Source organism: Gadus chalcogrammus, chromosome 15 (genome assembly GCF_026213295.1).
Source record: "Gadus chalcogrammus isolate NIFS_2021 chromosome 15, NIFS_Gcha_1.0, whole genome shotgun sequence".
NCBI lineage: Eukaryota > Metazoa > Chordata > Actinopteri > Gadiformes > Gadidae > Gadus > Gadus chalcogrammus.
The window spans coordinates 28165094-28190364 of record NC_079426.1 but is presented as its reverse complement, the minus strand read 5'-3'; the positions used below and the strand labels follow the sequence as shown (position 1 = coordinate 28190364).

The following is a 25271-nucleotide window of genomic DNA, read 5'->3' as shown; positions in this document are numbered from 1 at the left end:
GTCGGAGAACCCAACAAGGTCGTTTGAGATTCATAATATCGGCTCACACAGCTTTTGGCCGTGATAATATATATTATATGATATATCTATGTAGGCTATATGATAATATTTAGATATAGAGCTCCAGGACTCCCGTGTGTTCTAGAATATTTACAGAACACGGCTAAAGGCTGTGTGCGCCTCGCCATTGCGATACATCCACTGTAAACAGAGCGCATGGTACCGTGGCTGCAAGCTGCTCAGGGCCACACCCCCACCCTCTTCCTTGACCCGCCTCGCTCCTCCTCATTTGCATTATAGCTACAGACACCAAAACAGCGCATTTAGGGGAAGCTCAATGTGCGACTGGCTCGGAGTGGCTGTAACTCTGCACCACGGCTGAATTTCGGGAACGTCTTTGAATACTGTGTTAGTTGCCCACTAATACCTATATTAAAGAATACATAAAATAGCATGTCATGGGACCTTTAAACAAATTGGCACTAAAAAAGAACGTGCTGACTTGTCCTCTTTGAAAAAGCTTGATAACTAGAGCCGGGCAAGATGGAGACTGCGTATAGTCCAGAAGGATTTCAAGATGGATGCCACATGAGCTTCATAGAGTTCATAGTTTGCTAACAATAAATACATTGCAAACGTTTACAATAGCTGATCAATTTAAAGTGCAAGGCTAGTCTTGGCTTGTCATTTTCAAAAGAGAATAATCACTCTCATCACAATGTATTGGTCTTTTAGTGTCCTCAGCCCGTGAGCTTTGAGTCTGGGGAGGAGGAGCAGGCAGACGAAACTCTCTCCAATAATGTCAAATTGGACTGCAGTACCCATTTTGAATGCTCTTGTCAATGTAACAATGTTTTCTTATCCTTTCATCTTCCCACTATCGTTATGTCTTAGGTGCTCGGATCCTCTCTTCCCCCCTCATCTATCTTTTGTTCCCCCTCCTCTGTTAGGTACCCGCGTGTAAATAAAGAGTCCTTCCTCCCTGTCGCCACGGAGCTGGGCCTGACGGGTCAGAGTGCTGAGGTGTGGTACCCCCCTGGTCATGGGGACATCTACGCCAGCTTCTACAACTCTGGCCTGCTGGACCAGCTCATTGCTCAGGGTAAGGAGTACATCTTCGTGTCCAACATCGACAACCTGGGTGCCACGGTCGACCTGCACATCCTGCAACAGCTGGTCAGCCAGCCCAACGGCAAGCGCTGCGAGTTCATCATGGAGGTGACGGACAAGACCCGCGCCGATGTCAAGGTGCGCTCGTGTTCCACCGCTCGTTTGGTGGCTGGTTCTTTTTACGGTTTTACCAGTGTGCACATTTCTACCTTTCTAATATGATTTACAGTGGTAGACTGAGTGTTACAACGGTAAACTGCTGGACTGACTGTTGCTACTGTACGCTGGTAGACTGTTGCTACAGTACGCTGATAGACTGTTGCTACGGTACGCTGGTAGACTGTTGCTACGGTACGCTGGTAGACTGTTGCTACGGTACGCTGGTAGACTGTTGCTACGTTACGCTGTTAGACTGTTGCTACGGTACGCTGGCAGACATGTTTTTACAACGGTCGCTGGTAGACTGACTGTTGCTATGGTACGCTGTTAGACTGTTGCTATGGTAGACTGTTGCTACGGTACACTGGTAGGCTGACTGTTGCTACAGTACACTGATAGACTGACTGTTACTACGGTACGCTGGTAGACTGACGGTTACTACGGTACACTGGTAGACTGACTGTTGCTACGGTACACTGTAGGGATGTGCATTTCTGGCAAAAACACTATTCGTTATTAGAAAATCTGTCAATGAAGAACCCCACATACGCACGCACTCACGCGCACACAAACCTCGTATACACGCACACACAATGACACAGGGGGAGGCTTTTATGATTTGTATGAAATCAATCTGTTTATTTCAACAACTGCGCCATCAACATTCAACTTCAAAATTATTTCAACGTGAACTTAGGCAGATAGGCCTACATGCACCGAAAACAGATCGCTATTTATTTTACCGAACACAACCTGCATGACGGTGAACTAGACACGTCTTTAGCATATGGAAACCATGGCCAAAAAAATAACTTCACATGTTGTGTTTTTTCTACAATTTATTTGTTACCAGCATTCGTAGTGTTGATCAGCAGAGAAATAATCTGCCAAAGACGTTGATGTCGCTTAGCAGCCGAGGACGCTGGGGTTGATAAGTTGATAAGTTGCCGGACTATTTCCGGTACGATGATACGATAGAAAAAAAGAAACTTGTGTAGTTGTGAAGGCCCATGCAAGTGAACGGAGCATTCAACAGCATTGAGAAGAGCCGTGTCATAAATAACGATTGTCACATTCATTATTCGATATTCTAAGTGACTCCGACTATTCGACGATCGTTGCCCATCCCTAGTACACTGATGGACTGGTACGCTGGTAGACTGTTGCTACGGTATGCTGCCTGGTAGACTGTTGCTACGGTACGCTGCCTGGTAGACTGTTGCTACGGTACGCTGGTAGACTGTTGCTACGGTACGCTGGTAGACTTGTTTTTACAACGGTCGCTGGTAGACTGACTGTTGCTACGGTACGCTGGTAGACTGGCCGTTGCTACAGTACGCTGGTAGGCTGACTGTTACTACGGTACGCTGGTAAACTGACTGTTACTATGGTAGACTGACTGTTACTATGATAGACTGCCGGTTACTAAGATACGCTGGTAGGCTGACTGTTGCTACGGTACACTGGTAGGCTGATTGTTACTAAGGTACGCTGGTAGGTTGATTGTTACTACGGTACATTGGTAGACTGAATGCAGTTTGGATATTGTTTTTTCTTTTCTGATATTCAACTGATATTCACAATCTGAATTAAACTGGTGTGACGCGGAGAACTAAAGACTATAGAGACGTTTTTTCATTATTTCTACACAATAGGCGAATTATAAAGCAGTCTATCCAGACCCCAACTAAAATGCTATTTTACTCGATACGTCAAATTTCATAAATCCTCAATGGAGAGATATTAAAATGGCAGTTGAGGAAAGTATGGACGAGCAGCCAGCTCTAGGGTGGGTGTCGCGCTCATGACTGTATAGGAAACAAATCATAACAAGCAGGATCCAGACAAAGAGATCAATATAATAGTAAAGCTTTGTGTCTCTTTTCTGAGGAGCACTGCTTGGCAGTTTTAACCTGCTAGACACATAGGATTCACACCGGGATCACCACTTTAATTCCCCTTGTACCTTGTCATTTTGAGCTATCAGTTGAATATCCAATAGCTCTAACTTGAAATGAGACTTTCAAACTCTTCCAATACTCGCCAGCAGAGCTGTGCTGAAATTTTGATGTTGAAACATACTTGGCAGGCATTGTTGTGCCTGGCAGGTGGGCATTGTTGTACCTGGCAGGTGATCATTGTTGTACCTCGCAGGCGGCCATTGATGTACCTGGCAGGAGGCCATTGTTGTACCTGGCAGGCAGTCGAGACTTGAACGCAGGGGGAAGTCCGCCTACCCGGCCAGCCTCTAGACTTCGGCAAACTAATGCCGCATTTCAGATGCATCGTACACCACCCGCCCAAGCTGTTCTTAGGCGCATTGTTGGCATCGCTACACGACGAGTCAGGGAAGAACATTGGCTAGTCATTGTTATTGTTAGCTACATTAGCCTCTCTAGCAAACGAGCTCGAAAAGAAACAACAAAACGTTACATTGTATTGCACACACAGCAAAATATAAAAAGCAGATTAAAGGAGCAATGAAATCAAGTGTGTAAGAGCATTTGGTACAATTTTTTGGTACAAAAGACCAACTTGGTACAAATCAAAGAAAATACATCTTGACTACATCAATTAAGGGCGCAGCCATTTTTGTTTGTTGAGTTGTAAGGTTATCCTCGCTCTCCTCGGAGAACTCTCAGGAGCCTGAGTGGGACAGGTGATATTACGACCGAAAGGGGCAGGGTCTCTGTAAAATGTTGCGAGACAGCTGGGAGATTTCCCACTTTGCAACTCGCCGGGTGGTGTACGATGCATCTAGATTGCCTCATAAGCTTTTTTTTTGTCTCCCATAAACAATGCATGACTGGGCAACGGCAGGCTTTAATTAGACAATTTAAAGGAGTGACACCACGTGGTACGAGAGAAAATATCCATATTTGTTTTTTCATTTTAAAATACTATTTCTAGACTTCTGTACTCTCACGCTTTCAGTTTATCAAATATGATAAATAACGAAAGGCCCTCCAATGATCTATTCAAGCTTTGAAAGGGCTCCATCAGCAAAAGGTTTCCTAGGCTCAGACTAATCCTGTTGAATCCTAATGAATCAATGCTCCTCGTTGCACATAACGAAAGATGCTGATATCTGCACTGGTATGCAGGGTGGGACACTGATCGAGTATGAAGGTAAACTCCGTCTGCTGGAGATCGCCCAGGTCCCCAAAGCCCATGTGGACGAGTTCAAGTCTGTGTCCAAGTTTAAAATCTTCAACACCAACAACCTGTGGATCAGCCTGGGCGCCATTAAGAGGCTGCAGGAGCAGAACGCCATGGACATGGAGATCATTGTCAACCCAAAGGTACACACGCACACACGTGTCATGAAGGTCCCTCTTTCCACTAGCAGGTGGCGTACAGAATAAACCGCTGTGGTTACATCAAAAAGTAAATCTTATTTGGGGCTATGCCCCCTTAAAGGTCCCAAGGCACCTTCACTTTATGAGGTTTTCTAACATTAATATGAGTTCCCCTAGCCTGACTATGGTCCCCCACTACCTAGAAATGGCGTTAGGTGTAAAACGAGCACTAGGTTTCCAGCTGAGACGTGCCAATTTTAGTGTGTGTGTGTGTGTGTGTGTGTGTGTGTGACTGTAACGCAAGTGTTGTACACTTCTTTATTATTTGGATAACAACAATCCCTTTTTCCTCGATGTCGCGGTTCAGTCTACGTCAGATTGATGTGGAAGTGGAGGGTTATCTCAGCCATGATTGAAAGGAATTGTGGGGGGGAAAGAAACTTTGGCTTTGTCTCCCTGAAGTACATGAAACGCGACATGGAAGAGAAAGGGATTGTTGCCCACGATTGTCTCCCACCGGAGCCCCGCTGCCCGCCGCGAGGCACCTCCGCCGCGAGGCACAAACGCTGTGATGAACCATCGCCACGGCGCTGCATGCTGCCGAGGCGATGGTGCCTCAGTAGCGGGCAGCGGGGCTCCAGCACGAGACGATCACGTTCAAATATCGCAGGCAACAATCCCTTTCTCCTCCATGTCACGGTTCAGTCTACTTCAGATTGATGTGGAGGTGGAAGAACCAGAGACGTCTGAGAACCCGCCGCAGTCGTTTGAGATTCATAATATCGTCTGGAGGCGCACATAGCTTTTGGCCGTGAAAATATATATTATATGATGTAGATATCTATGTTAAGTGGTAGGCATAAGTTTAAGCACCCATTCTAAAGTTGACTAAAAAGAGGAATAAAAAAATCTTCTTTTGGAAATAGATCTTAATGCCTTAATTAAACAAATAAAGGACACCAATTAGCTTTGTGTATGAATAATGTATTGTAAATAAATACATTTTCTCCATTTAAATACAGGGTGCATAAGTATAGACACCCCTAGATACTATGCATCCTGGTGAAGTCACCTAGGCCTTTGGAATTAAAATAGCCCCACAACATACACTTCACCATACCTAGAGATTGGCATGGTTCTTTTCAGTTAGCTTAATAGCTGTTATTTAGCCTAATGATTTATCAATGCAAATCAAACCATCGAATAGGCTAACTGAAATGAAACCATGCCAATCTCTAGGTATGGTGAAGGGAAGGCTAAGGCTAAGGGAACTTAATCAGGAGGCATAGTATCCTGGATCCATGAAATAACTGGCATTTAAAAACAAAAATCTGCCTGCCTCTTTTGGATTTAACATAGGGGTGTCTATATTGATGCACCCTGTATTTTAATGGAGACCATTTAATTATTTACAATACATTATTCATTCACAAAGCTAATTGGTGTCCTTAATTTGTTTAATTAAGGCATTAAGATCAATTTCGAAAAAGATTTTTGTTATTCTTCTTTTTTGTCAACTTTACCATGGGTGCCTGAACTTAAGCCTACCACTGTATGATATGATATTATTTAGATATAGAGCTCCAGGAATCCCGACGGAGCACCTGGAGTGTTCTAGAACAGGGGTTTTCAAAGTGTGAGAGAGTGAGCCCCCCCTCAGAGAAAAAAATTCAGCTGAGCCCCCCCCCCCAATTTTTTTTTCTAAATACCTGTGCTTTGAAAGCTATTTTAATTATTTTACACATTTCAAACATCTCCGATCATAATTTTAAAACATTTGGAACATATTTTTGAAACATTTGAAACAAATTTTTTAACATATTTTTTAAACATATTTCTGAAACATTACAAAATCTTTTTGTGTTTTTAAACAACACAATTTAACAACTTTATCTAAGCATGTTTTAGCTTAACCTTTTTTAAATACATTTGAACATCTTAATCGGTGTAAACTGCCAGTTTACAGATTAATTCAGGGTCCCCGACTCTGAATTTTCTGAGTCGAATCAGATCTGCCTTTTCAGTCCAGAGATTCGACTATTCGGCGGGGTTTGTTTACCGGCGTTGCTATGGTGACCTAAATTATTATAAGCAACTGAAAACGACGCCGGTTTGAAACTAAAACTGTGATTCTGAAAAAAGTATAAATGCTATCAAAATTCCGTAGATAGTATTGAAGATACAAGTGTTAAGATTTGTTTAATGGTTTGAACGTTGGTAAACGGTTGAAAAAGGAATGAGTTACGATGTCTAGAAGTAGGTGTATCAGAATGGGCTGATGAGAACAGCTGAAAACGAAGCATTATGAAACTAAAACTGTGATTCTGAAGACATTTTAAATGATATCGAAATTCTGTTTCGATATTATTGAAGATACAAGTGTGTAGATTTGTTAAATGGTTTGCACGAAGATAAACGGTTGAAAATTGATTTAGTTATGTTACTTCTACAGTTGAAGTACGACTGATGATTTGAATCATCGTCTTTCAGGGTTTTTTTCGGGTTTATTTCTTTCTCACGTCGCGCCCCCCTGAAGAACTATGGCGCCCCCCAGGGGGGGCGTGCCCCACAGTTTGAAAACCACTGTTCTAGAATATTTACAGAACACGGCCAAAAGCTGTGTGCGCCTCGCCATTGCGATACATCCACTGTAAGTACTAGCGCATGGTACCGTGGCCGCAAGCTGCTCAGAGCCACACCCCCACCCTCCACCTTGACCCGCCTCTAAAAAAAGGTATGTTTGTGGAAAACTCCTTGTGGGACTGGCTCGTAGTGGCTGTAATTCTGCACCAAGGATGAATATCTTGAACGTCTTCAAGTACTGTATTAGGGGCCCACTAACACCTATATAAAGCCATAAAGTAGCTTGCCATGGGACCTTTTAAAGGTTGAATCCTAAAATGGCCGCTGGTTGTGAGTCACTTTCCCCAATGGCGCTCATTTGTGTGTTTTTAATAGAATACCATCAGTGTGTGCAGATAAAGGAACAGAGAGATGAATACAAAGGGTTCATGTTGTGAAGATCTTATGGCTTTTGGATGTATTCCTGAATGCAACATATAGCACCTGTAACTGTAAATGACCCTGTTGCCCGGTGTGCTCTCCTCACTGCAGACGCTGGAGGGCGGGCAGAACGTGATCCAGCTGGAGACCGCCGTAGGGGCGGCCATCAAGTGCTTTGACAACGCCATGGGCATCAACGTGCCTCGGAGCCGCTTCCTGCCTGTCAAGACCACGTCCGACCTGCTGCTGGTCATGTCCAACCTGTACAGCCTGGACGCCGGCTCTCTGACCATGAGCAGCAGGAGGGAGTTCCCCACCACCCCCCACGTCAAGCTTGGCAGCTCCTTCAACAACGTAAGCCCTTGAGGTTCACCCTCCCTGCCACAGTGTAGATCACTGTGTTCCCCGCGCCACTGTCCTACCATTATCCCCCCATGGTTCATAGTAACCACAATAACGTCAATAACTGGAACTAGATGGCAAAACAGGCATGCAAGTACTTTTTGATTACCACAGGACACTGTGTCTGTGTGTGTGTGTGTGTGTGTGTGTGTGTGTGTGTGGTTAGGTTCAAGAGTATCTGACCCGTTTCGAGAGCATCCCTGACATGCTGGAGCTGGACCACCTGACGGTTTCTGGAGACGTGACCTTTGGAAAGCACGTCTCGCTCAAGGTAAGTCCCATAGAGCAGGGGTTTTCAAAGTGTGAGAGAGTGAGCCCCCCCTCAGAGAAAAAATTTCAGCTGAGCCCCCCCCCCCAAAAATAATGTTCTAAATACCTTTTTAAACACATTTCTTAACACAATTTAACAACTTTATCTAAGCATGTTTTAGCTTAACCTTTTTTAAATACATTTGAACATCTTAATCTGTGTAAACTGCCAGTTTACACAGATTCATTCAGGGTCCCCGACTTTTCTGAGTCGAATCAGATCTGCCTTTTCAGTCCAGAGTTTCGACTATTCGGCAGGGTTTGTTTACCGGCGTTGCTATGGTGACCTAAATTATTATAAGCAACTGAAAACGATGCCGGTTTGAAACTAAAACTGTGATCCTGAAAAAGTATAAATGCTATCAAAATTCCGTTTAAATAGTATTGAAGATAAAGGGTGTAGATTTGTTTACTGGTTTGAACGATTGTAAACGGTTGAAAAATGAATGAGTTACAATGTCTAGAAGTAGGTGTATCAGAATGGGCTGACGGCTTCAATGAAAACAGCTGTAAACGAAGCGGTATGAAACTAAAACTGTGATTCTGAAGAAATTTTAAATGATGTCGAAATTCTGTTTAAGAATTTCGATTTTAACAATAATAAATATTATTGAAGATACAAGTGTGTAGATTTGTTAAATGGTTTGCACGAAGATAAACGGTTGAAAATTGATGTAGTTATGTTACTTCTACAGTTGAAGTACGACTGATGATTTGAATCGACTTTCAGTGGTTTTTTCGGGTTTATTTTTTTCTCACGTCGCGCCCCCCCTGAAGAACTCTGGCGCCCCCAAGGGGGGGCACGCCCCACAGTTTGAAGACCACTGCCATAGAGCAACCTAAGCCCCTGCACAATACAGGACAGGAAGTCAGTCAACAAGGTATATCTAGAGAAGCTTCTTGGGGCCCCTAAAGCACACATAATCAAGTGTTTTTTGAGTAGAGAAAACGCTATACTTATTCAAAGCACCAGTTATTTATTTAGCCTTGCATTGCAGCTCTTGCATTACAACAAAGAGCAGAGATCGTCTCCAAACAACCACCTACACCCACTGCTGTTAATTCTTCAACACTCAAATAAAGCAGCTCTCAAAAGTCCATATGTATGGCTAGTGGAGGGTCTGCTATGGGGCGCTTCATTCAAGATTGAGGAAGGGTGGAGCTTTGCAGACCCTTTCAGTCACTTTTAAGTCACTTTTATTGGTTAAATATTAGTAAAGTCCTCAGACAGACATAAAGGTGACCAATGGTACTGATTTATGGGGACAAAATATCACTATCGAGATAAGAGATTTCCGCCAATAGCTCTTCACACGCTTGTATTTGATTGGTTGAATGAAACTATATCCACTAAACCAGGGGTTTTCAAAGTGTGAGAGAGTGAGCCCCCCCTCAGAGAAAAAAATTCAGCTGAGCCCCCCCCCCCCCAATTTTTTTTTCTAAATACCTGTGTTTTGAAAGCTATTTTAATTATTTTACACATTTCAAACATCTCCGATCATAATTTTAAAACATTTGGAACATATTTTTGAAACATTTGAAACAAATTTTTTAACATATTTTTTAAACGTATTTCTGAAACATTACAACATCTTTTTGCGTTTTTAAACAACACAATTTAACAACTTTATCTAAGCATGTTTTAGCTTAACCTTTTTTAAATACATTTGGACATCTTAATCTGTGTAAACTGCCAGTTTACAGGTTAATTCAGGGTCCCCGACTCTGAATTTTCTGAGTCGAATCAGATCTGCCTTTTCAGTCCAGAGATTCGACTATTCGGCGGGGTTTGTTTACCGGCGTTGCTATGGTGACCTAAATTATTATAAGCAACTGAAAACGACGCCGGTTTGAAACTAAAACTGTGATTCTGAAAAAAGTATAAATGCTATCAAAATTCCGTTTAGATAGTATTGAAGATACAACTTTCAGGGTTTTTTTCGGGTTTATTTCTTTCCCACGTCGCGCCCCCCCCTGAAGAACTCTGGGGGGGGTTCTGAAAACCACTGCACTAAACCAAGTCCCTCTCTACAGGGGACGGTGATCATTATCGCCAACCATGGAGATCGGATCGACATTCCCGCTGGTTCCCAGCTGGAAAATAAAATAGTATCCGGCAACCTCCGTATTCTGGACCACTGAGGGTCCCATCGCCCCCCTACCCCACCACACTGGACCAACCCCCTACCCCACCACACTGGACCAACCCCCTACCCCACCACATTGGACCACCCCCCTACCCCAACACTGGACCACCCCCTACCCCACCACAATGGACCACTGAGGTTCCATCTGAGGGTCCATTCCAACACCCCCCTGAGGGTCAACTCCCCGCTACTTCCTCACACGGACCACATCATGGATCATAGAAGATAGTGATACATTTAGATATCAACCACCACATGGAGATCCATTCTTATCAGGACATGGTCACAGCTCAGTGGGCGAGGGCGGGATGCACAAGCTGATCCGAGGCCTTCAAGAGTGCTGAAGAACTCTTGTCATCCGGTAGGTTGAAGCTGTTTAGGTCGAGAGATGGTGTCCTAGCATCATCTGTAATCAGCTTTGCTCGTTTAATGTCAAGCTTCCAGATCCAACCTCAAGGAGATGTGTGAAATGCTGCTGGTAGTACGTAGATGCTGCTGGTAGATGGGGAGAATTACTACAGTAAAACTCCATGTTTAAAACAAATAGGAAATCTGTGTTGGGATACGCAGAGGAGGAGTATAACTTCACATTACTTTACTTTTTAACTTTCACATGAATCTTTTTTGGCACTTTTCATTTTAATTCAGCTTTAACCTCTATAAATAGTGTATAGCCAATGCTAACCTTATTTTGGAATCTGAATAGGAGCAAAACCAATGTAGTGATTAACTATTTCTGTACAATCCAATTCAATGTAGTGCCTATGAATCCCTGTCTTATACATCGCTGGGTCTCACGTGGGATTTGACGCAGAGACCTGTTAGATTTGCATCGTTAATATATTCATTGAAGATGATTCGCTCTGAAACTAAAGTGAAATGTTTAGTCTCTCTCTAAATTGTTATCTCTGGTTTTATCATACTTTTCACGAGTAGGCTATTTTCAATCTGGTCTATGCATCATGACAAATAGTCCTCATGATGTTACTTGTGTAGAAGAGTTTTAACAGCATGTGGAATCCAATGTGTTTAATATAACTAATTACTATGAAAAATTAAGTATTTCTGCATTGCTGTGCTCTATGCCCTCCAGAGTAGACTTACTCACCATTGTGATACTTTGAAGTCGTTAATATAAACATGTGCTTGTCTTGTTTTGACGTTTTTACATTAATATGGTATGCTCTTTGGAAAAATGTTATCCAGGTGGGATTAATGTAGATGACCATTTATTTCAATTTGTTTTGTAGAAAATGAAAAAAAACCTTGTTCATTCCTTCATTCCTTTCTTTCTTTCTTACCCTTCCGGCTAGTCCCATTCAGCTATCAGGGAAAATAATCAGTATTTTATCACCAGTTCTCATTTAACACTCCCAACAGACAAACATACAAAATGTCATGTTGACCTCTTCTGTATGAGCAGATACTGCGTGTTTGATCTGATGAGATGAGAATGTTAACAGAGAGAGTTCCTTGAAAGCATTATGTGTTCTGTGACGTGAAATCAACCCAGTTCTGAATAAAGTGCAATATAAAGTATTAACCACCTCCCTCCTCCAGGATTTATCTTCCATTGCTATGGTGACCGCAATATCAACAAGTGTGTGGGTGTGGATGGGTGTGTGGGTGTGGATGGGTTTGTGAGTGTGTCTGTGTGCGTGTGTTGGGAACATCCAGGCTGTCACTGGCCAGTCACCACCAGCTCTATTGTTTACCAGTGGCTAGCTTGCTGTTCTGCTTAACAAGCCACCCCCATAGCAGATTTTCTGCACCTTATATCATGATGCTGGTGACTGTTCTATGTCATGATTGTGTGGATAGCCTCACATCACTTCACCGTCTGTAGAATTATGTGTCCATCTTCAGATCCATGTACCCTACGATGAGTCCAGTGATCTCCAGGGCCAAGCTTGGCTCTATGGACCACCCCTCCCCCCCCCCAGTGGTTATCTGCTCAGGTAACCTTCACCTAGGAAGCTTTGGAAGAGGAGCAGGATACATATATGCAAGGAATGTGTAGTTCTTTTTTTTTTTTTTTTTTACTTTTTATTTCCTCTTATCAGTTGCAGTCATACAGTACATCACATCAGTACATGAATTTAAGTGCTACGGGTACAAATCTTAAGCTGGTGGGGTTAACAGTCCATGGATGTCTTGGGCCCAAACCATCCGGATCCATGCATATCAGAATTGAGTTACTCATTAACATTTCCACAAACACCACTCATCACACATGACATTACACAAAGAAAGCATTCTGAAATAGAAAGGCCTGTAAAGGTCCATTGCTTAAAACATAAATAAACAAAGAAACATATCTCCATACATGTAGCCTACACATCCACATGCACATATGTATCTAAATGTAACATTGTCCACAAACACAAAACATCCCATAGGATATTACTTTAAGAAAGTATTCTGTGAAGAAAAAGGCCTGCAGACGACCATTGCTTTAAAAGAAAAAACTAAGAAAAACAAAAATAAATATAAATCTCTAAATGTATATATCTATATGCATATCCACTTGTATACACACACACATCCATGCGTACCTTCATCATACCAAATGGAAGTGTGTAGCAATGACAGACCAGTTGTTTATGAATGCCTCTGTTTTAAGTTGTAATAGTGCAGTCAAGTGTTCCATCCTGTACATATCTTGAATTCTATCCCTCCATTGGGTTATTGTGGGGGGCTGTGGCTTCAGCCAGGAGGCTGTTATTGCTTTATTTGCTATTAGAAGAAGGGCTCTCAAAATTTTAGTTTGGTTATTTTCTTCAAGGTTATCAGGCAATATCCCTAAAATGAAGTGTGATGGTTCTAATGGTAAGTCAATAAATAAACATATTTTTATTTCCTTTTGTATTTTTTTCCCAGTATTCTGATAACTTTGGACAGTCCCAAAATATATGTGTGTGGTCTCCCACCTTGCCACAACCCCTCCAACATAGTGCTGAGGTATTGCTCCATTTAGATGTTATAAATGGAGTTCTGAAGTATCTCATTTTAATCTTCCATCCAAATTCCCTCCAGTTAGGACTACTGGTTACTCTGTGTCCCTGCTCACATGAGTTTTCCCATTGTTCACCAGAAATTATTGTGTTCATCTCTAGTTCCCATTTTTCTTTAATATCCAAATTATTCTCCTTTTAGTTCTTCTTGCAATATCCTGTATAAATGTGATATGAACCTTGCTTTGACCGTTCCTTCAATTGTCGATATGAAAAAGTGTTCTATTTTGGATGGTGGTGAGCAGAGCTTTTCCAATCCCGTTGTGTATGTAAATAGTGTCTTAATTGTAAATATCTGTAAAAGTCTCGGGTTGATAACTCATATTTCTCTTTAAGCTGTTCAAATGACTTCAAAACACTTCCTTCAAACATATGGTCCAAGACTACTATGCCCCTCTCCCTCCATCTTTCAAAACACCTGTCCAATCTAGCAGGAAGAAATTCTGAATTGCTTGCAATTCTTATAGCTCTGGATATATTCATGGGAAGTTTTAATTTCTTCCTCACAACTGACCATATTTTTAAAGTATTTTTAACCCATATGTTGGAAATCTTATTCTTCCCACAGGCCAAATTCAGGAATGGGAATGAGTCCAGTGGTGTGTCCGGGCATTCACTTTGCTCCATTCCCACCCATATAGTGTCTGTTTCTTGAGACACCCAAGCAACCATTGCTCGTAATTGGGCTGCCCAGTAATATTTTTTCAGGTCAGGCAAGTTCAGGCCTCCGTTGTCTTTTGGGCACAGTAGTCTTCCAAGTTTAAGTCTGGGAGGTTTGCTCTGCCATATAAATTTGGATAACCATTTGTTCAGTGTGGTAAAAGTGGCCACAGGGACATATATAGGTAGTGATTGAAAGAGAAAAAGCAATCTTGGTAGGACCTTCATTCTTATCGTTTCTATTCTCCCTATCAAAGAGAGTGGCAGGATTTCCCATCTTGTTAGGTCTGCTTTTATGTGGCCCAACAATTTTCCATAGTTGACCTTGAACAGTTTTGATAAATCATTTGTAATAATGATTCCCAGGTATCTATATCCCTGTGACCAATGAGCATTAAGCCTTCCTGTTAGTTGTATAGGCCATTGTCCAATTATCATCATTGCCTCTGATTTTGATTGGTTGATCTGATAGCCAGAGAGTTCTCCATATTATTTTAAAGTGTCCATCAATGCAGGAACAGATATGACAGGATCACTTATGTAAGTCAGGATATCATCTGCATAGAGAGATATCTTGTGTTCTCTATTTCCCATGTCCTTTATACCTTTTATTACCTTATTCTGTCTTATAGCTGCTGCTAAGGGTTCAATATTCATAGCAAAGAGTAAGGGACTGAGGCAGTCCCCCTGTCTCACCCCCCTCTGCAATTCAAAGAACTCAGAACAGCATCCATTAACTCTGACACGCGACTTTGGGTTTTTGTATATGACTCTGACCCAATTTATGAACTCCGAGTGAAACCCCATTGCCGATAGTGTTCTGTACAAGAAGTCCCAGTTCACCGTATCAAATGCTTTCTGTGCGTCAAAACTTATGAGCATTGATGTCTGCTTATTTTTCTTAGCACAGGTAATAACATTTAGGGTTCTTCTTATATTATTAGCACCCTGTCTGCTGGGAATGAATCCTGTTTGATCCGGGTTAATCAGTGTGGTAATATGTTGTTGGACTCTTCTTGCTAAAATACTTGTCAATAATTTCTGGTCATTACATATCAGGCTAATAGGTCTATATCCTTCGCAGAGTGTTGGGTTTTTACCTTCTTTATGAATCACAGATATAATGGCCCGTTACCATGTCTCAGGGGGGTCATTCTTGGAGAGAGCATATCGAAACACCCTGGTTAAGATCGGCACCAAATCATTTATAAAGCATTTATAGAATTCTCCACTAAATCCGTCCACCCCTGGGGAAGAATTATTTTTCAATCTTTTTATTGCATCTCTTATTTCCATTTCCGAAATTGGTGTAACCATGCTTAGTGATACTTCTTCTGACAGTTCAGGGAGGTTTAAATTAGCTAGGAAGGTATTAGTATTGTCTGTTGTAGTTTGTGATTTGGGTTCATTGTACAGATTTTGGTAAAATGATGCAAATGCATCTGCCACCTCTTTGGGATGAGATACTGTTCTTGCCACTGTTGGATGAACAACCTTAGATACAGTTCGGTTGGCCTGAGCCTTGCGAAGTTGGAAAGCAAGGAGGCGGCTGGCTCTGTTGCCCATCTCATAGTATCTCTGTCTCGAGAATCTAAGATTCTCGAGACAGTTCCGCAAGTCGCTTTCTCTTCTGTTGTGATGATATCTGTATTATTTTCCCTCTTATAACTCTGCTTTATATGATAAAAGCTTATCCAAGGATTTTCTTGCCTCCTTAAGTTCTGTGGCAGTATTAGTTGCTCTATTATTTTTGTGTTGTGTTTCTAGGAGCTTTATCTTGTTTTCTAGGCTCAACTGTTCCGCAAGTCGCTTTCTCTTCTGTTGTGATGATATCTGTATTATTTTCCCTCTTATAACTGCTTTTGCTACCTCCCATAAAATTGAAGGGTTAACTTCTCCATTATCATTTGTCTCAAAGTATTCTTTTAATTGTCTCAAATCCTCTACTGTTTCTGCGTTGTTCAGTAGAGATACATTCAACCTCCAATATCTGAAAAAAGAGTGCATGCCCAGGTCTATCTTCAGTATGATTGGGGCATGGTCACTCAGAGTTATAGGTTCAATGTGACAATCAATTACTTTGTACATGTATTGTTGAGGAAGACAGAAGAAATCAATCCTTGAATAACTGTTGTGTACATTAGAAAAAAAGGTGAAATCTTTCCCTGTAGGATTTTTAGTTCTCCATGGGTCTACAAGTCCCAGTTCAGAAATGAAATTATTCAGTGTATGTGTTTTTGGACTTTGAGGTCCTTTTTCTGTTGGGTTCCTGTCTTTTTTCCCATCTTGCACTGCATTGAAGTCCCCTCCAGTTATTAGCATACCTTTTGAATTTTCTGCAATGATGTTCGCAATTTCTTTGAAAAAACCTGGATCATATTCATTTGGAGCATATACATTCAAAATGGAAATCTCATTTCCTCCAACACTTCCAACCACCATGACATATCTTCCTGATTTATCCTGCACCACCTTCTCTGCACTAAAGGTGCAGAGAAGTGATCTCCAGTGATCCAGTGATCTCCAGGGCCAAGCTTGGCTCTATGGACCACCCCTCCCCCCCCCCAGTGGTTATCTGCTCAGGTAACCTTCACCTAGGAAGCTTTGGAAGAGGAGCAGGATACATATATGCAAGGAATGTGTAGTTCTTTTTTTTTTTTTTTTTTACTTTTTATTTCCTCTTATCAGTTGCAGTCATACAGTACATCACATCAGTACATGAATTTAAGTGCTACGGGTACAAATCTTAAGCTGGTGGGGTTAACAGTCCATGGATGTCTTGGGCCCAAACCATCCGGATCCATGCATATCAGAATTGAGTTACTCATTAACATTTCCACAAACACCACTCATCACACATGACATTACACAAAGAAAGCATTCTGAAATAGAAAGGCCTGTAAAGGTCCATTGCTTAAAACATAAATAAACAAAGAAACATATCTCCATACATGTAGCCTACACATCCACATGCACATATGTATCTAAATGTAACATTGTCCACAAACACAAAACATCCCATAGGATATTACTTTAAGAAAGTATTCTGTGAAGAAAAAGGCCTGCAGACGACCATTGCTTTAAAAGAAAAAACTAAGAAAAACAAAAATAAATATAAATCTCTAAATGTATATATCTATATGCATATCCACTTGTATACACACACACATCCATGCGTACCTTCATCATACCAAATGGAAGTGTGTAGCAATGACAGACCAGTTGTTTATGAATGCCTCTGTTTTAAGTTGTAATAGTGCAGTCAAGTGTTCCATCCTGTACATATCTTGAATTCTATCCCTCCATTGGGTTATTGTGGGGGGCTGTGGCTTCAGCCAGGAGGCTGTTATTGCTTTATTTGCTATTAGAAGAAGGGCTCTCAAAATTTTAGTTTGGTTATTTTCTTCAAGGTTATCAGGCAATATCCCTAAAATGAAGTGTGATGGTTCTAATGGTAAGTCAATAAATAAACATATTTTTATTTCCTTTTGTATTTTTTTCCAGTATTCTGATAACTTTGGACAGTCCCAAAATATATGTGTGTGGTCTCCCACCTTGCCACAACCCCTCCAACATAGTGCTGAGGTATTGCTCCATTTAGATGTTATAAATGGAGTTCTGAAGTATCTCATTTTAATCTTCCATCCAAATTCCCTCCAGTTAGGACTACTGGTTACTCTGTGTCCCTGCTCACATGAGTTTTCCCATTGTTCACCAGAAATTATTGTGTTCATCTCTAGTTCCCATTTTTCTTTAATATCCAAATTATTCTCCTTTAGTTCTTCTTGCAATATCCTGTATAAATGTGATATGAACCTTGCTTTGACCGTTCCTTCAATTGTCGATATGAAAAAGTGTTCTATTTTGGATGGTGGTGAGCAGAGCTTTTCCAATCCCGTTGTGTATGTAAATAGTGTCTTAATTGTAAATATCTGTAAAAGTCTCGGGTTGATAACTCATATTTCTCTTTAAGCTGTTCAAATGACTTCAAAACACTTCCTTCAAACATATGGTCCAAGACTACTATGCCCCTCTCCCTCCATCTTTCAAAACACCTGTCCAATCTAGCAGGAAGAAATTCTGAATTGCTTGCAATTCTTATAGCTCTGGATATATTCATGGGAAGTTTTAATTTCTTCCTCACAACTGACCATATTTTTAAAGTATTTTTAACCCATATGTTGGAAATCTTATTCTTCCCACAGGCCAAATTCAGGAATGGGAATGAGTCCAGTGGTGTGTCCGGGCATTCACTTTGCTCCATTCCCACCCATATAGTGTCTGTTTCTTGAGACACCCAAGCAACCATTGCTCGTAATTGGGCTGCCCAGTAATATTTTTTCAGGTCAGGCAAGTTCAGGCCTCCGTTGTCTTTTGGGCACAGTAGTCTTCCAAGTTTAAGTCTGGGAGGTTTGCTCTGCCATATAAATTTGGATAACCATTTGTTCAGTGTAGTAAAAGTTGCCACAGGGACATATATAGGTAGTGATTGAAAGAGAAAAAGCAATCTTGGTAGGACCTTCATTCTTATCGTTTCTATTCTCCCTATCAAAGAGAGTGGCAGGATTTCCCATCTTGTTAGGTCTGCTTTTATGTGGCCCAACAATTTTCCATAGTTGACCTTGAACAGTTTTGATAAATCATTTGTAATAATGATTCCCAGGTATCTATATCCCTGTGACCAATGAGCATTAAGCCTTCCTGTTAGTTGTATAGGCCATTGTCCAATTATCATCATTGCCTCTGATTTTGATTGGTTGATCTGATAGCCAGAGAGTTCTCCATATTATTTTAAAGTGTCCATCAATGCAGGAACAGATATGACAGGATCACTTATGTAAGTCAGGATATCATCTGCATAGAGAGATATCTTGTGTTCTCTATTTCCCATGTCCTTTATACCTTTTATTACCTTATTCTGTCTTATAGCTGCTGCTAAGGGTTCAATATTCATAGCAAAGAGTAAGGGACTGAGGCAGTCCCCCTGTCTCACCCCCCTCTGCAATTCAAAGAACTCAGAACAGCATCCATTAACTCTGACACGCGACTTTGGGTTTTTGTATATGACTCTGACCCAATTTATGAACTCCGAGTGAAACCCCATTGCCGATAGTGTTCTGTACAAGAAGTCCCAGTTCACCGTATCAAATGCTTTCTGTGCGTCAAAACTTATGAGCATTGATGTCTGCTTATTTTTCTTAGCACAGGTAATAACATTTAGGGTTCTTCTTATATTATTAGCACCCTGTCTGCTGGGAATGAATCCTGTTTGATCCGGGTTAATCAGTGTGGTAATATGTTGTTGGACTCTTCTTGCTAAAATACTTGTCAATAATTTCTGGTCATTACATATCAGGCTAATAGGTCTATATCCTTCGCAGAGTGTTGGGTTTTTACCTTCTTTATGAATCACAGATATAATGGCCCGTTACCATGTCTCAGGGGGGTCATTCTTGGAGAGAGCATATCGAAACACCCTGGTTAAGATCGGCACCAAATCATTTATAAAGCATTTATAGAATTCTCCACTAAATCCGTCCACCCCTGGGGAAGAATTATTTTTCAATCTTTTTATTGCATCTCTTATTTCCATTTCCGAAATTGGTGTAACCATGCTTAGTGATACTTCTTCTGACAGTTCAGGGAGGTTTAAATTAGCTAGGAAGGTATTAGTATTGTCTGTTGTAGTTTGTGATTTGGGTTCATTGTACAGATTTTGGTAAAATGATGCAAATGCATCTGCCACCTCTTTGGGATGAGATACTGTTCTTGCCACTGTTGGATGAACAACCTTAGATACAGTTCGGTTGGCCTGAGCCTTGCGAAGTTGGAAAGCAAGGAGGCGGCTGGCTCTGTTGCCCATCTCATAGTATCTCTGTCTCGAGAATCTAAGATTCTCGAGACAGTTCCGCAAGTCGCTTTCTCTTCTGTTGTGATGATATCTGTATTATTTTCCCTCTTATAACTCTGCTTTATATGATAAAAGCTTATCCAAGGATTTTCTTGCCTCCTTAAGTTCTGTGGCAGTATTAGTTGCTCTATTATTTTTGTGTTGTGTTTCTAGGAGCTTTATCTTGTTTTCTAGGCTCAACTGTTCCGCAAGTCGCTTTCTCTTCTGTTGTGATGATATCTGTATTATTTTCCCTCTTATAACTGCTTTTGCTACCTCCCATAAAATTGAAGGGTTAACTTCTCCATTATCATTTGTCTCAAAGTATTCTTTTAATTGTCTCAAATCCTCTACTGTTTCTGCGTTGTTCAGTAGAGATACATTCAACCTCCAATATCTGAAAAAAGAGTGCATGCCCAGGTCTATCTTCAGTATGATTGGGGCATGGTCACTCAGAGTTATAGGTTCAATGTGACAATCAATTACTTTGTACATGTATTGTTGAGGAAGACAGAAGAAATCAATCCTTGAATAACTGTTGTGTACATTAGAAAAAAAGGTGAAATCTTTCCCTGTAGGATTTTTAGTTCTCCATGGGTCTACAAGTCCCAGTTCAGAAATGAAATTATTCAGTGTATGTGTTTTTGGACTTTGAGGTCCTTTTTCTGTTGGGTTCCTGTCTTTTTTCCCATCTTGCACTGCATTGAAGTCCCCTCCAGTTATTAGCATACCTTTTGAATTTTCTGCAATGATGTTCGCAATTTCTTTGAAAAAACCTGGATCATATTCATTTGGAGCATATACATTCAAAATGGAAATCTCATTTCCTCCAACACTTCCAACCACCATGACATATCTTCCTGATTTATCCTGCACCACCTTCTCTGCACTAAAGGCCAGAGTTTTACTAATTAAAATCACCACCCCTCTTTTTTTCCCATTTGAGGCACTATACACTCAATTTACCCATTCCCTCTTTAATTGTATATGTTCTTTCTCGGATAAGTGGGTTTCTTGTAGCAACGCAATTGAACACTGCAGTTGCTTTAACTGATAGAATATCTTTTTCCTTTTTATAGGATGGTTTTGCCCATGGACATTATAACTCACTATGTTTAGTTTATCCATAAGGATAACAGTACCCCTTCATTCTGTCTTTAAAAGTTCACATATATTTTCCAGAGATATACCCGTACTCAAAAAACATCTTATGTGACTGCATAGTTATAAAATACACATGTAATATCCACCGTTGTGGAAAACAAGAACATACAATCAAAACAAAGAGGAAGCAGACTTCCAAAAACCCGACTGATCTAACGAACATAAAATCAGTCTCAACTAGGACAGAGAGTTGTGACAGGTCTCTCCGGGGGTGTGCACTCAGTGCGGTTAGGCTACACGCAAGTCCAATGGCTTTGCTATAGCCTGTAGTGCTCTTCAAAGAGGAGCGTTCAAGAAACAAAAAAGAAAAAGCTCCTCAAATTAGGAGAACTTGTTTTTTTTTAACATAATGTTAATAAACTTTCTATGATAAAACTAGCCAGAACATATTAATCTTACCAGTAAGTTGAATCTTCATTTCCCTCAAAGTCTACCCACAGCCCAGTGTTTTTACTCGCTCCTTTCTTTATCGCCGTGAAGGAAGCTATTCAGATCTGCATTGGACATCACGTTGGCTCTGTTTGATGTTGAAGTCTCAGCCCAGCTATTCCGTAAAAGTTCCGCCCGGATCGACTCCCGTTCATCCAGATGCACATGTATACCAATGGTATGAAGAGTTGGTGCCGCATCCGACAGTGTCATGAAGGTCTTAGTTCCCGTCCTCAGGTGAATTTTCAGCTTGGCGGGGAACGGCGATTGAGCTTTTATGTTCTTCTCTTTAGGCTGCTTTATCACCTCCCTAACTTGCTTACGTTTCTTCTGGATGTCAGATGTGTAGTCTTGGTCAAAGAAGATCTTCTGCCCTTTGTAAATTACTCCTCGGTGTTTCCATGCTTCTTGAATGACCAATTCTTTAGTTCTGAAGTCGAGGAATCTGACTATGATCGACCTCGGAGGGCTCCCTGGGTTTGTCGGTTTCATGGTCAAAGATCGGTGTGCTCTCACTATATTTAAGTTCAAATCCTCTGGTAATGTCAGTGCTGTTTGGATGAGATTGCTTATGTAGTTCAGCATATCATTGTTTTCGTTATCTTCTGTTACTCCGTATATACGGAGATTGTTGCGTCTAGCTCTGGACTCTAGATCCACACATTTTGCTGTTAGGCTGGCATCTTGTTGTAGCAGGTAACGAAGGGCTCTTTCATGTCGTTGTGTCTTATCCTCAGCAGCCCCTAGCCTCTGTTCATATTCCGTTACTCATTGTTCAAGCTGTGTCGTCCTTTCAGCAACCTCACTGAGCGCCGTTTCAACTCTTGCTAACGAGCTCTTGGTGTCCATAGAGGCTTCAGAGTGTTCTTTTCTAAATGTGCGCAACTCGGCTAGCACCGCCGCCATGTTCTCGTCACTGCCTGAGTCACTTTGATGGTCTTTGCAGGGTCTTGGAGTTTTGTTGTTCTTTTTTTCGGTCTCCTTTCGAACAGTAGTCATCTCAGAAAGTTGTTGTGGGTATTTTTTGATGGGAAACAAAAGTGTAATTAAATTCCGGCCGGTTTTTTAAAAGTTCTCCTCCGGGAGCTCATGAATCAGGCTGTTGCCTCGGTCATGACGTCACAGGAAGCCGTGTAGTTCTTTTAGATGATCCAACGACCCTCACTAGCCCCAAACGGTAAGAGTGGAACCGTTATCAGGAGTTCCTCCTTAGGAACTACATTTCCCAGTCTTCCTGTTTGGTGCTAGTGGGGGGCATCCCAGGAGGAGGAGCTAAATTCCTGGGTGATTCCAGGTGTTTCTGCTACAGGTAAAACCAGGAACCAGGCAGGGGGGCCCATGGAAAATAAGAATATTCTATCAGAAATAAATACATATATATATTATTTAGATAAATGCAAAACTAGTGAATACCTTTATGGCACCACTGCCATATAACTTGTACATCTTGTCGCTGCCCTTCATTATCCTTATCTTTACCAATGACGTGGACTTTCAACCGCTTATCCACCAACCGACTCTCCATAAGTACCAGGAAATAGCGGAACATTGTCGCAAAGCACGTCATTCAGGGAGACTGCGTCAACCTTTGAACTGGAGGCAAGGACCACACATGTGCTGCCTGGCTTCTATAGGTGTCAAACTCAGACATGCTTTGCCTTCTTTTAGTTGTAGGGCAACTTCTGGGTGGTCATTGTCAATGTGGATTCGTTGCATGAACTCCATGAATTGTGCTTTAATTTCAGGTTTTGTTTAAGACCTATTTTCAGAGAGCGTTCTGTGGCTTTTAGAAAGGGAGTGAGCCACCCAGCTGGTTGGGTCATCTCAGAAGAATTCCTTTTCCATTAGCAGGAGGAAGGTAATGTCTCCATGGAGGGGGGGGCGATCTGTCCGATAGAAAATAGTCTCTCCTCGGTTATTCTCTGTAGTTGTGCTCTTTGTTTCCGTCTATGGGAGAGATTGCAACGTGTGTTTTTCAAACTGTAGTATTCTTTGACTATCGTTTCTGTCAGTTGAGTGGGCCGCTGTCCAGGATTTTATGTCCAGTGCTTGAAGTGGAAAAAAATAAGTGCCAGTAGGCCTACTCCCTTATTCACATATAAGCGACGTATGCAAATCAGTTAAAAATTCATTTTAAAATTCTGAGCAGAAAAGTAAGAGGTGCTGAGCTTCAAAAACTATTTAATCAGAGGGACAACCATTTCAATTATTGGAGCACACTCGCTTTAGTTCACATATGGCACCATAGGCTCTGCGGTTAAACTTCAGGTTCTGGAGCTGCTGTTTCATCCGCATCTTACCTTGCCTTTGCAGGGAGAGGCTGAAAGGGATCAGAGGTAGATAATAGGTTAGCTGTGAATTTGGTAATGAATTCAGTGAGGTAATCTATAAATGGTAAATGAATAAACCATAACTTGTCAACAATTGTACTTTAGTGTAACACGTCAGGAGAGTTGACAAATACTCACAGCCAAAGACATAAGTAAACAAAAAATTTAGCTTTAACAGAAATATTGAATGTCAATCTTGATTAAAAAAAAGAAAAAAGATTGTGAACAGACTAAATATTATAAGAGAATTAACCTAATCAAAAAAGTTGTAAAAATTAGATGAGATTAATGAGATTACTTTACTAGTTACTGCATTTGAAAAATAACTTCACTACTTATTACTTTACTTTCCCGTTTCTTAATTTACCGTGTAGATAAATGGACAAACATCATAGCTCTATCATCACCTTGCTATGATAGGCTAACGTGCCGAGGCAAGCATCCTAGGCCGCACGATTATACATTTTAAAAGGTTTGTGTGGCATAGGATAGGATTTCCCCTTGTTCATTTGGTTTGTGTTGAATCAGTTGCTGTGGAAACGTGACGTCACACCAAGGCTTAGTATATTGCCGGAGCATGGCTGACTCCGACCGCTACGCTAGCTGGCGCTATAGCCCTTTCAACAAGTGGTACTAGAGCCACCGGCTATTTACCCAACTCTGCAAACGCACTTAAACAGAGTAGAGTACCGGCAGCCTGTGACAATTGCCGGTACGCAAGAAAAAGTGCCGGTGTGGGTATCGGATTGACTCGGCTGCCAGATCGACTCGGGGTCCTAGATGCGCAATAATGACGCACTTCCTGTAAACGCTGTCTTTTAAATGCGCATGCGCGTTTCATTCCCATATTATCCCAAAGTATTAACGATCTCCTTTTGTTTTCTAATCTATGAATAATAATCTAATGTACAAATTATTGTTGCCGATACTTGGGTTATAAAGAAGAATCGTTAACTCCATTCACTGAACGGGGCGATCCACTTTATTTCCAGCGCTCCCAACACAGAGTCAAAACAGCAATCCACACGCAGACACTTCCGTTCTCCTCCTTCAGAATAAGAGTCCCTAACAGGAACTGGGTTGTATAATGCATTCATTAGTGCTTATAGACGTGTTTCCGATGGCTTTGTTTGTGCGAAAGAACGGGCTGCGTTCAATGAAATCAAAACCAAAACTGATTGAGCCTTCTTTTTAAGTCCATGATTGAGCCCCGTTTATAAACAACCCTTCCGGGTTTTGTCCGTTGGCTTGTGTCGATACGTCATCTGTAAGCGCAGGACCAGGTACCCACACCGGTGTGGGTGTCAGATTGACTCGGCTGCCAGATCAACTCGGGGTCCTGCACTTACAGATGA

At 41.4% G+C, this 25271-nt stretch overlaps 1 protein-coding gene across 3 annotated transcripts in view; it reads left to right on the top strand.

Moving 5' to 3' along the window:
* Window positions 1-12055, top strand: part of ugp2b (UDP-glucose pyrophosphorylase 2b) — a 42424-nt gene extending 30369 nt beyond the window's left edge. For 2 of the 3 annotated variants that reach the window (XM_056608750.1, XM_056608747.1), the window contains exons 6-10: window positions 951-1248; window positions 4374-4571; window positions 7683-7925; window positions 8140-8244; window positions 10317-12055. In XM_056608750.1, coding sequence (XP_056464725.1) covers window positions 951-1248; window positions 4374-4571; window positions 7683-7925; window positions 8140-8244; window positions 10317-10424 — 952 coding nt within the window. In that variant the 3' untranslated portion in view covers window positions 10425-12055. The remainder of the gene's footprint in view (window positions 1-950; window positions 1249-4373; window positions 4572-7682; window positions 7926-8139; window positions 8245-10316) is intronic. The other variant, XM_056608748.1, reaches the window with a different exon arrangement.
* The last annotated feature ends 13216 nt before the right edge of the window (window positions 12056-25271 follow it).